Genomic DNA, 13,198 nt, shown 5'->3' with positions numbered 1-13,198 from the left:
TATCATAATGACACTAGATGATGCAAAATTATTTAAATGTGTAGGTCATCAGAGGACAAAAGGTCACAAATTTTCGATGCTGCCAAAATCGTCTTTAGCACAACTTATTCTACTAAAACAAAGTAGTAAAAATGAACAAAAAGTAATATCAACTTCCAGAAATTCTATTTTTGATGTCTTTAGGTAATGTTGAGGGCTTGGAAAGTAACCTGAGTATTTTGAGTTCTCGATCTTCTTCATCATCATCATCATCATCATCATCATCATCATCATCATCATCGCAATCTGATTCAATATCAACTGTCATCTCCAGTTCATCCTCCTCATTTCGCTGGTTTTCGCAAGTTTGTAATTTACACATCGGCGTACATTTCAACCCATTGTCTATGCAGCCACACTCTCCCTTTTTGCAAAGTCGTTTGCACTGGCAGGCCATCATTTCCAACACAGCTTCAGTTTTCCTATTTTGTTAGTTTTCCTTGTTATAGAGCCACAAAGGTGACTGACAAAACTGAAGCACCAAGTTGAGTTTGTCTTGGAGCCTACGCCATTGTGGTGAACATCGAGGAAAAAGCGGACATCAAGAGAAATACGAACGTGGTCCGTTGCCACACGAACTGCCGACACCTCACACGATGCTGGAGCCTCTTCCCTGAAGGTGGACACCAAAAGGATAAATGAGGTATGCTGCCATGTGGATCGCATACGAACCGAACCCTTACGTGGGATATCTGGCAGACTCCAGAGGGGAGGGGCCCTCATTGAAGAGGGGAAGGGGTCGATGTTGAGAAGGAGAGGGATTTTGAGTCAAGTCAAAAAAATGAATGTACGGGAAGCACTGCCCACACCGGGTGTGATAGATCGAGACGGGGCTTTGTGAATAGACATGACTCCGATGAACCGCGGGAAACTCCGGATGCCAGAGGCGAGGGTGTGGAGGTGGATGGGAGGGATTGTGAGAGGAAGGGGAAGGATGAGCGTGAATGCTCACGAAAAGCTGCTAATAATCTTACTATAATTCACCAAATGTCCGTCCGTCTGTTCCCAGGTACCGCAAAAATGGCTGAACCGATCGCAACGATATTTTTGGTGGGTAATCCTGGGACCCCCTGGAGTAAAATAGGCTTTATTGGTTTTCCAATTTTCCAGTTTTTCCAAACACGATGGAATAATATTTCACGATGGCTTTTCACGACAAACACGATGGTTTTTATTGAAATTCTATAAATACTGTTTAGATTTTGATGAGAATTTAGATCCTGCCGCAATGCGGAAGTGGACAGATGATGGCAAATGCACGACTTTGATAATATCCAAATACAACCATCATTTAACCAATAGGCCTGGTGTTGGCTTAGCGGTTAGGGTGCCGGCTTGGGATCCCAGGATCCTGGGTTTGAATCCCGGTCGATCGCTGAATTAACGCCAGGGGGGTTGACTCAGCCTGTCATCCTTCCCAGGTCGGCAAATTGAGTACCAGCTTGCTGGGATGAATGATCACGGTGTGTACCCCGGCTTAGAATAGGTACACCGTATCCCGGCGCATCGCAAGAGACGACCAAGGGTTGGTGCCAGGAAGGGCATCCGGCCATAAAAACATTGCCTCAAACAGGGAACCATGATTGTCATGGGGCCCGCAAGGCTAACCCCCACTCTAGCAGGGAAAATGGCCTTAAAACGATCATTCATTCATATATTCATTTAAAACAGTATTTTGTTGAAGTATCAATTGATGATTGGAATCACCATTGACGGGGTATGGAAAAACGTACCCGTTTGTTTGCGAATGGGTACGTTTTTCATGGAAGTACTTAACGAACTTGTTGTCCATGTCTGACGTGTGACTCAAGGTGCTACAGGAATGTGGCATTTATTGGTTTCACCCTTTAGCATTCACCATTTCTGCATTGTCTGTTTGCTTCTGGCCTCCCACCCGTGCGGAGCGGAGGGGACGGAGGGGTGAATGCATGCGAGCCATTGCTGACACTGGATCTGATGGATTGAGACAGGGCTTTGTGGGCAGGCGTGGCTCCGATGAACCGCGGGGCATTCCGGGTGCCAGGGGTGGGGTCTGGGGGAGGGTGGGAGTGGCGGGGCCGTGGCTGGGGTCCCCACGGGAGTATGGAGACGGGGAATGACGCATGGTGTGCACGTCTCTGTGATGGGCGGGTCGGGGCGGCACTATGGGGCAGACCATGGTGATACATTCATCGAGGTGCCGAGAAATGTTGGGGTGCCGACGCCGACGGCAGATGTGGGTCCTGGCAATGGGGGTGGGAGTGAAGCAAGCGGATTGCAATGCTGAGAAACGCATGCACGGTCTAGACTCTTGGGTGGGCTGCACTGTGGGTCACAGGGGGAGGGGCCTTCAGTGGAATGGGAGGAGGTAATGAAGATGGGCACAGGGAAACGATGGAACATCTTGTGTTGATGAAAAGAAGAAAAGTATCTCAAGCAAAGAGTCGCTGGCCTCCTATAGGGGAAACCCTATGCCTGTGCGGCCAGTCTGAGCAGCAGGAAAGTGCGCTGTAAAAAATAATAACTGTACCTTCTCAAGCAAGGAAATAGATCACTTTGGGAAGAGACATGATTACGCACCACAGCAAGAAACTTCGAAAGTGCTGACTGTCTCACCACCATCAAAGACAATACTCCAGAGGAGAAAACTACAAACGGAAACCAGGAGTGTTGAGGTGAAGGAGATAATCCTCCAATGCAGGATGTATTCCAATTTCCATACATGAAGCATGGGGGAGTAAAGGTAAGGGTGAACGGTTCAGGACCCAGCTGAAAAAAACTGGCACGAGGGCGGAGATAGTCCCCCTTGATAATGTGAGAAGGTCTTTTCAACAATTAAAGATATCTAGATAAAGATAGAATGGAAGAGATAACATCTCAGGCAAGGCAACAAGTGGCAGAAGAGATTACAGTGAGGGGAGCTATGTGCATGCTTGAAGGTGAAGACAGAGATGGCAGGAGGGATTGTAAGAGGAAGGGGAAGGAGCATGAAATGCCTACTTTGAAAGCAAATACCTATTTTGGGGGGCAATCGACCCCCCCAAAGGGGCAGATTTTTTTTCAATGCCGTGAACATACTTTGGTACATCACTGGACGTGAAGGTTGTGGTCAAGTTTCATAGAAATTGTGTGTTTAGTTTCAGAGAAGAAAGCAAATACCTCTTTTGGTGGGGTCAAACCTGGACCCACTTTGATCCCGGTAGACCCTCTTAGACTTCTATTTTCTTCGTGCCGTGAACAAACTTTGGTACTTCACAGGTGATGAAGGTTGTGGTCAAGTTTCATCGAAATAGTGGTGGAATGTTTTGGAAAAGAAAGGTTGAATCAGTCTCCACTCTCTTTGCTTGGATTTTTTTCCCGATGTTTAAAATCATTATTCTATTAAAAATTGACGTTTGTCAGAGCCATTGATGCGACACAAGCTTGACTGTGTGCACACTGTATAAACTGATCAATCCTTCGACATGATGTTGAATTCAAGCCTTTCATTGATAATCAACCAAACCAAGTGGAGCTGTGCTGTGTGTTCTGTGCATGGATCTGCTTACCTTTATGCATCTTAGGAGCATTCTTCAGCTCCCAGAGAGAAAAATCACAAGGTTCCTGCTTTACACACTCATTGCTCAAAGCATCCTGGGAACTCTGAGAGAAGTCACTTTGAAAATCTTCCATCTTCACTGGATGAACCAGATCTAAAAACAATATGATCTCATGTTATTTAAGTAAAGAGATCAAATGAATACCAAAAAAACAAGGAGAAAAAGACATGAAATGTCGAAGTCCCTGCGGTTTTAGTTATTTTTCTGTGCAGAGTTGAAGGCCACCAGTCGGCCATCTTTGCTCAGATTACAAAACAAAATCTTTTACATATGTATACTCTCATGTATTGTCCATGTGGCAAGTGTAAACAAAATTCATCCATGCATGTCCAATAAATGGTTGGAGACACATTTAAGTAATACACTGGCTGAAAGTCGGCCATCATTCATGATCTGTGTGCCAAGTTTGAACAAGATCGGTAAATGCATGTTTGAGAAATGGTTGAAGAAATTCCCTTTTGATAAACCCATTTTAATAATGAGACGTTTCCCCCAACTTTTACCTCACGCATGTTACACCGCCTTGTTCAGCCTCGGATCAGTGATTATTGGGGTTTTCAACATCAGGTTTTGTTTTTACAACTAAAATTGCCGCCAGCCGGACATCTTTGATCGCATTGTGGATCAAAATTATTTGCACATACAGTATATATCTTCATGTGTTGCCTTTGTGCCAAGTATGAACAAAATAGGGTCCATCCATGCCAGAAATATGGTTGAGGACGGATGTATTAACGCATGGATGGACGGAAAAGACCCAATGATATACAAATGTGCTTGTGATATACAAGGTGGAGGTAGAAGCAGCAATTTGCATCAGATGTTGTCATTGTGACAATAATGTCAGGCAGAATGTGATCATCCCTCGTATAAGGGACCGTGTGGTAACTGTGATCTCATCCTATGATCAAAGGGTGTTTGCACATTGCATTTAGTTGATCTTGAGGAAGGCATCACTAGGCTGGTACGTCCTGAAGAAGTTTCTGGCTGTTAACAAATAGCAAGTGCAACCACTTCACAAGAGGAAAAAGAAAGAAAGATAGAAGCGCATTCCACTCCAAGCACTTTGGCGCACCCTGCTACGTACATGGCGAACGCACAAATATTATTAGCCTCGCTCGAGGGTAATATGCTCTGACAGCACAAAAAACAAGTGCAAAAAGACAAATATAAATCGGTAAATAATCAAAGCAAAAGGAAGGAGAAGGAGAAGAGATAGTCAGGGGTTAAATGCTGTGGGTTAAATGTTAAATGCAGTGTTGAACAGGTGTGTCTTGAGTGATGTTTTGAATGTGGTGAGTGAGGAGGAGTCTCTGATGGTGTGAGGTAGTGAGTTCCAGCGGGTGGGAGCAGCGATGGAGAAGGCCCTGTCCCCCCAGGATCTGAATTTGGTCTGGATGGGGGGGGCTGGGGGGGGGGGACAGGAGGTTGGCGCCAGCAGAGCGGAGGTTGCGGGTGGGAGTGTGTCTGGAGAGTGATTAATGCAACGCAGATTCAACTATTGGGAACACGGCCTTATCTAGACACATGATAAGGAAATAACTGAGATTTCTAAGGTGACCTACGTGTTGCATATGGACTAATTAAGGGTGCGACCTTTAACCTTTTAATAATGGAATATTTACAAGAATTATTTACAAATTGAGGGTTCTAAAACCGCAACACTGGTCAATGGTGTTTGGAGCGAGCGCTAAGGCGACGAATGCTCAATGCCGCTAATCAAACCACGTGACAATTTGGGGAGACTGTTGGGGAGACCATGTGACTGTTGCGGATTCGGGGGTTGGTGCTCCCCTTATCAAGGTGGGGGTGGGGGAAAGGAAAGAGAGAGACAGAAAGACAGAGACAGAGACAGAGACAGACAGAGAGAGAGAGAACAAATGATGAATTGCGAAAGATGATGGGAATAGAGCCTATGATTGATGCTGTGAAGAGGAATAGGTTGAGATGGTTTGGTCATGTGTTGAGGAAGGATGACAGTAACTGGTTGAAAAGAGTGATGGAAATGAATGTAGAAGGAAGTAGAGGACGGGGAAGACCGAGAAAGACTTGGCTAAAGATGGTCGAAGAAGAAATGCGGGCAAGGGGGTTAACAAGGGGAGATGCAGAAAAAAGGGGCAAAATGGAGAACATTGTCACGGGGACCGCAAGGCTATCCCCCGCTCTTGCAGGGAAAATGGCCTGAAAATGCCTGTTGTTGTTAATAATAATAATAATAATAATACATTTATTTTATAGAGCGCTTTTCAAGAAGCCCAAAGGTGCTTTAACAGAGTACAAAAAACAAGTGCAAAAAGACAAAAATCAATAGGTAAATAATCAAAGCAAAAGGAAGGAGAAGGAGAAGAGATAGTCAGGGGTTAAATGCTGTGGGGTAAATGTTGAATGCAGTGTTGAACAGGTGGGTCTTGAGTGATGTTTTGAATGTGGTGAGTGAGGAGGAGTCTGATGGTGTGAGGTAGTGAGTTCCAGAGGGTGGGAGCAGCGATGGAGAAGGCCCTGTCCCCCCAGGATCTGAATTTCGTCCGGATTGGGGGGGGGGGGGGTCAGGAGGTTGGTACCAGCAGAGCGGAGGTTGAGGGTGGGAGTGTGTCTGGAGAGGAGGTCAGTCAGGTAGGATGGGGCCAGGTTATGGAGGGCTTTGCAGGTCAAGAGGAGGATTTTGTGCTGGATTCTCTGGGGAATGGGGAGCCAGTGAAGCTTGTAAAGGACGGGGGTGATGTGGTCACGGGTCCGGGAATGGGTGAGTAGACGGGCAGCGGAGTTCTGAATGTATTGGAGTTTATTGGTGATTATTGAGGGTGAACCAGAGAGGAGGCTGTTGCAGTAGTCCAGACGGGAGGTGATGAAGGCGTGGATGAGGGTTTCAGCAGCCGTGGAGGAGAGGGATGGACGGTGATAATGACATTCTGTTCCCATGATGACATTCTGGGGTTCTTAGAGACTTCTTTCAGCATCTTGCGGTATGCTCTCGGGCTGAACTTGCTGGGGCGGCCTGGCCTGAACAAGTTGGCAGTTGTTTGGAATCTTCTCCACTTGGAGATGATCTTCCAGACAGTTGAATGATTGATTTCAAATTGTTTGGAGATCTTTTTAAATTCCTTCCCAGACTCGTAGGCATCTTTCACCTTCTTTCTGAAGGCCTCAGGGAGCTCTTTTGATCTCGGCAAGGTAACGCTGCACACTTCAACAACAAAGAGCAAACCAAACTAAATGTCTGAGGTTTAAAGAAGACAGGTTCCTCCAAGATCCTCTCCAATGATGTTCGAATCATTTGCACCTGAGCTGGTGCACCTGATTCTAATTTTAGGTATTTGAAATAGTGATAAATGTAGGGGTGTACTTACTTTTCCACATGCGAAATTTGCATTTATGTTTATTTAAATTATACAATGGACGACAAAATGTAAATGTTTCATGATGTTTGTTATATTATATCACCTTCATCTATCAATATTGTTGAAATGAAGATCAAATAGCTGTATGTTGAAATATGTTTTAAAAGTCAAAACTTTACATGGGGTGTACTTACTTTTTCACGTGACGATGTTCAGGATGATGTCATAGGTGCCTCCATTATGACGTTATAACTTAACAAGTACAAAACCTCATCCGATCAAGATGAAATGCCTTGAGCGTCATCTAGGGATACATTGGTGGAGAAAAATAATGATGACGTCATTGGTCACGTGGTTGGGCCGCCATATTTGTTTTCACACAAAAGCCTTAAATTCACTAAAAACACGTGCTGGCGAGGGTCTGCAATCTCTTCTTGCTGTTTCTTGTTGGGAGTTGCAATGCTTACCTCTCGGAGGACAATGGACGAGTTCAGGATCAACCATCAGCTTCCTATCAACATTTGTAATAACAAAGTCATGCCGTTGTGTTTTGATGTTATCTCCATCAATGGGATTGCAAGTTTGTAACCGAATGATTTCGTCACAGCCGTCAATAAGTGCATATTCCACAGAAATATCTCGACAAATATTGTGATGTTTCATCGTGTTGAACGAATTTGGTTTAATATTGAGCTGGGTATTCAAGTTGTTAGACACCCTTAAGGCAGGTAGATAGAGGGGGGGGGGGGGGGGAGGTGGGGGTGGGGGAAAGGAAAGAGAGAGACAGAAAGCCAGAGACAGAGAGAGAGAGAGAGAGAGAACAAGCTCCCATACAATGAGCACTCATCAATGTCTGCCAATGGGACAAGCAGAATGTTGTTGTGGTTCAGCCCTGTGTCTTGAAAAGTTGATTCATCTCCAGACTCAGACTTCACCTTCACTTTCACAATAAAACCTGAAACAAAAAAATCTCTTTAAAACCAAACAACGGTTCGACTGAAACAAAATATTTTTTTCTAAAAATGTTGAAAATAAATGAGAAATTATTTCAAATTCGAGAGATTCTCATTGCAGCACAAGCAGTGCTGGATATTATTATATCAAGTCATTTTCAGGATTTTGATGAAAGCATCAACATAATTAAAGAGACTGGTCGACACACGAAAGGCTTACAGTATATCTCTGGATAGCCAATCATTATGTCACGACGCTCTTACAGATCAATTTTAAAGGTCTGGTAAAACCATGTCATCACAACTGAGTATATTGTAGTAAATCATCTCCATATTAATAGGCTCATGCCGTCTATCTGTCTGTCCCACCCTGAAACATGGAAACGTTCTTCGGAGAGAAAAAAATGATAAAGCAAAGGTTACTTCAAATTAATCCAAAATCCTTTTTCAAATTAATCCAAATTTTTTGAAAATCCAATTTTTTTTTCAAAGAGACAAAACATTGAAGCCAGGTGGTGAGGAGGCAAAAGGGTGGGTGCTGCAAGGCCGGTGGGAACCCCGGTGGTATCCTCACCTAACCGGAAGGTATTGCAGAATACGTTGAACAAAGATTATAGGGGAACATGAACTTTATAACATGAACATAAACACAAATCTTTAAAAGAATAAAGATTGTCAACCAAAATAAAAGGCTCAGAAAACAATATTCTAATAAAATGTTGGAAACTTTATTTTGAAATTCGTTTTCAGCTCACCTGGACTTTAGTCCACTTTAGTTTGTGAGAAACTGCAGTGATCTGAAAAGTATTGGGAGCGACCGGAAGTGAAAGAGAACTGGTCGATCTCATGCTGTCGAAATGGCCATGATGAAGTGGATCAAAGACGTCACAGAGAAGGACGCTCCATTGTCTGGACCTCTTATCTGACAGAAGGCAAAGGAGTTCGCAGAGAAGCTGAACAACAAGTTCAAGCCAATGAACAGGGGGTTCTGTCGGCTTGTTAGAGGAAGACAGCGATGAAGAAGAGGTGCATATTCCAACTGGCATGGAGATGATTGCGGCAGCGCACATTCTGAGGAATGGGATGATGTTCTGAGGCTGCAGTGACACAGCATTTCTGCATCGTATCGAGTCGCAGGTGCAGAGAGTTGCTGCTGATTCACTGAAATAATCTACGATCGACTCATTTTTCAAAGTGTACATGTAATACCTTTTTTTTTTTCTGTCAATGACCAAACTCTGCTCGTTTTGTTCCTTGACCAATAAAATGCTTCATTGTTTGGTTTCCTGATGTGAAAATGACTTTTTTTCCAGGGATGGGTGATCCTGTGTATAAGAATCACCCGCTTATTCGTGGGTGCCACTTTATTACCATAGTAAACCCTCTTGAAGACGATCAATCAGTCACGAACACTCTTGGGTCTCACTCTCAGCCATGTTCTCTCAGAAAAGCCACATTTCAAAGTTGGCCCCAAAAACCCAACCATGGACTGGCCATCTTCCATCGTGCAAAGTCCTTCCTTGGCACACCTGAGCTCCTATCCACCTACAAGTCTTTCATCCGCAGCTTGATGGAGTACTGCCCTCTCCCCTCTGGGCTGGCTCCCCTGCCTCACATCTTGCTCAGCTTGACGCCATGGAAACCAAGGCTTTCAAGATCATTGGAATCTCACGCGATGAAGTCTATGGGCCTCTCACTTCGCTATTGCCGACAGGTCGAAGTCTTCCTCTGCGTCATTTCTGGTCTTGCACCCTCTGTCCTCTCCATGCTCTCTCCACCCCATACAGAACCACTGAAATACAGAACCACTGCTCACCTGCACTCTTTTATTCCTCTTTTTTTCACACCTGTGGAACCACCTTCCACACTCTTTTCAATCTCATTTTTCCCACCAGGTCTTCAAGACAGCAGTTCTCCACAATCTCAACTCATCCCCCATCCAAAATCATGATCTTCTCTACCCTAGTTAACCACCTCCGCCACCTCACCCCAATCCTTCCTCCATCCAAATTTCCAGTTTCCCTCCTTAGATTTCCCTTCTGTATCCATCTTGTCCACCTCATGCATCCACTCCTGCTCCCCCCACCAACTCTTTCACCATTCCACCCCACACCTAATGCTTGTCCAAGTCTCCCTCTATCTTGGTCTTCTATTCTGCTGTTTGTGTTTCACCCCTCTTTCTACAGTTCCTTTTGCATCCTGTTATGTACTGAGTACCAGTGTGTATTGAGTACCAGTTCACTGGTAATTCCCTGCTTGTCGTAAAAGGCGACAAACAGGGTTGGCGGCAGGAAGGGCATCCGGCCGTAAAACATTGCTTCAAAAAGGGGACCGAAAAACAACAACAACCACGGTCCCCGAAAAAGGCCAACCCCCGCATGCGGGGAAAAATGGCCTCTAAAGGTGGTTTTTTTTTTTTTGTCCACTCCTGATCCATTCAGTGTATTAGCTCTTCCACGAGCCCCGACCATGTACAGTCACGTGAAAAAGTAAGGACACCCCATGTAAAGTTTTGACTTTTTCAACATGTTTCAACATACAGCTATTTGATCTTCATTTCAACAATATTGATAGATAAAGGTGATATTGAAGGAACTGCGCTCCAACGCGAGTCGAAAGAATTGACGCAACCAAAGACGGAATTCGTCCGAGTTGCTTTATTGAAACAAAACAGCTCAGGTATTCTGACAAGCCCGTTTTTCGGGCAACAATATATATACACATTTATGTCGGGAAGTTTGCCCGGAAAAAGCTATACCGGGCATGCCCGGGTATCAAGGGCGAGCCTTGGAAAGGCGAGTCTGGACCTGCCCGGGCGTGTTTGGCTGCGGCCTGGCAAGTCGAGGCTGGGCGTGCCCGGGCGCTCTGGGCGAGCACTGGAAAGGCGATAGCGGGCATGCCCGGACGCTCTGGGCGAGCCCTGGAAAGGCGATAGCGGGCATGCCCGGACGCTCTGGGCGAGCCCTGGAAAGGCGATAGCGGGCATGCCCGGACGCTCTGGGCGAGCCCTGGAAAGGCGATAGCGGGCATGCCCGGACGCTCTGGGCGAGCCCTGGAAAGGCGATAGCGGGCATGCCCGGACGCTCTGGGCGAGCCCTGGAAAGGCGATAGCGGGCATGCCCGGACGCTCTGGGCGAGCCCTGGAAAGGCGAGAACGGGCATGCCTGGGAAAGACGAGACCGGGCGTGCCCGGGAGGTTCGGGCGTGCCCGGGAACAGTGAGTCCGGGCATGCCCGGGAGAGGCGCGTCTGGCCGTGTTCTGGCCGGTGCAAGGCGATTATGTACATCCAGCGGTAACCGCTACACACGCCCCTCCAGAATCGACCTGCACCGGCAGGGTCAATTTAAGGGGGGTCCGGATGACCCGGCCGAAGCGACCCCTGGAGGGTCGTGGGGAGGGGTCTGACGTGGTGGCGGGTGGTTGAGCGGGGGGAACTGTGGACGGGGGGTGGCCTCGCCGCGGAGGAAGGGCCAACCGTGGTGGTCGGTCGACGTCCATGTGCGCCGGCTTGAGGCGGTGCACAGAAATCCGGTCCGGCCGGCCGCCGAAGTCGAAGATGAAAGACTTGTCGCCCCGTCGCAGGACCCGGAAGGGCCCGTCGTATGGCGGCCGGAGTGGCCCCCGGTGCGCGTCATGACGCACAAAGACGTACTCCGCTGTGCGAAGCGCCGGGGGGACGTAGGACTGGGGGCCACCGTGGCGGGACGTCGGCACGGGGGCAAATCGTCGGGCGGCCTCCTGGAGGTCCGAGCGCTGGCGAGCGGCGGACCAGGGACTGGTAGCGTCAGGCACGAATTCGCCCGGGACGCGGAGTGGCTGGCCGTAGACGAGCTCGGCGGCGGACGCCTGGAGGTCTTCCTTGGGGGCCGTGCGAAGGCCCAAAAGGACCCACGGCAGCCGGTCGGCCCAACCGTCGTCCTGAAGGCCGGCCATGAGTGCGGCCTTCATGGAGCGGTGAAACCGCTCGCACAACCCATTGGCTTGGGGGTGGTAGGCCGTGGTGCGGTGCAGCGTGACCCCCAACGAACGGGCGACCGCACCCCAAAGCTCAGACGTGAACTGTGGGCCGCGGTCGGACGAGATGTCCGCTGGTGCGCCGAAGCGCGCGACCCAGGTGGCGATGAACGCCTGCGCCACGTCGGCGGTGGTGGTGGAGGTGAGGGGCACGGCCTCCGGCCACCTGGTGGTCCTGTCCACCATGGTGAGCAGGTGGGTGAACCCCCGCGAGGGGGGCAGGGGACCCACCAGGTCCACGTGGACGTGGTCGAAACGCCGTTCAGGCACGGCGAAAGGTGCCAGCGGGGCCTGGGTGTGGCGGTGGACCTTGGCTCGCTGGCAGGCCATGCAGGCGTTGGCCCAGTCGCGGATGTTTCGTCGAAGGCCGTGCCAGACGAAACGCGCCGACACCAGCTTCTGAGAAGCTTTCCGGCCCGGGTGAGAAAGGCCGTGGATGGAGGCGAAGATGCGGCGCTGCCAGGAAACGGGCACGATGGGGCGAGGCTGGCCCTGGGAGACGTCGCAGAGCAGGACGGTGCCCACGAAGGGGATGTCGGCCAGGCGGAGGCCCGTGTCCGCCACGCGGAGTGCCTGCACCGAGGCGTCGGTGGTCTGGTCGGCCGCCATGAGCGTGAAATCCACGCCGGGGTGGACCGCGTTCGCGCTGGCCCGCGAAAGGCAGTCGGCCACGGCGTTGTCTTTGCCGGCGACGTGCTGGATGTCCGTGGTGAACTCCGACACGGCGGAGAGGTGGCGCTGCTGGCGGGCCGACCACGGCTCCGTGACCTTAGCCATTGCGTAGACCAACGGCTTGTGGTCGACGAAAGCCGTGAACGGGCGGCCCTCCAGGAGGTGTCGGAAATGGCGAACGGCCAGGAATAGCCCGAGCAACTCGCGGTCGAACGTGCTGTAGTTTAACTCGTTCGGCCGGAGTTGCCGGCTGAAAAAAGCGAGTGGCTGCCAAACCCCGTCCACCCATTGCTCATGGACGGCGCCCACCGCGTAGTTGGAGGCGTCCGTAGTGAGGGCGATGGGCGCGTTGAGCACCGGGTGAGCCAGCAGCGTTGCGTCGGCGAGGGCCCGTTTGGCACTGGCGAAGGCCGCGTCCATGGCCGCGGACCAAACAATGTCATGCTTGGCCGGCTTGCCCCGGAGGGCCTCGTAAAGGGGCCGCATGAGCTGAGCAGCGCGGGGCACGAATCGGTGATAAAAATTCACCATGCCGAGGAACTCTTGGAGGGCCTTGATGGAACGGGGACGCGGGAACGTGGTGATGGCCTCGACCTTGGTCGG

The 13,198-nt window shown here is 49.2% G+C and overlaps 1 protein-coding gene across 1 annotated transcript in view; it reads right to left on the bottom strand.

The window, feature by feature from the left end:
• The window catches only part of LOC144892110 (uncharacterized), a 48,476-nt gene extending 40,858 nt beyond the window's left edge, over positions 1-7,618 (bottom strand). Inside the window, exons 1-2 of the mRNA XM_078777327.1 lie at positions 7,423-7,618; positions 3,567-3,710 (exon numbers count right to left, since the gene is read on the bottom strand). Coding sequence (XP_078633453.1) covers positions 3,567-3,710; positions 7,423-7,618 — 340 coding nt within the window. The remainder of the gene's footprint in view (positions 1-3,566; positions 3,711-7,422) is intronic.
• Between the last annotated feature and the right edge of the window lie 5,580 nt (positions 7,619-13,198).

This window comes from Myxine glutinosa, chromosome 5, assembly GCF_964187855.1.
Source record: "Myxine glutinosa chromosome 5, kmMyxGlut1.1, whole genome shotgun sequence".
In the NCBI taxonomy this organism is placed as follows: domain Eukaryota; kingdom Metazoa; phylum Chordata; class Myxini; order Myxiniformes; family Myxinidae; genus Myxine; species Myxine glutinosa.
Note: the sequence above shows the minus strand (reverse complement) of the source record. Positions and strands in the feature narration are given on the sequence as shown.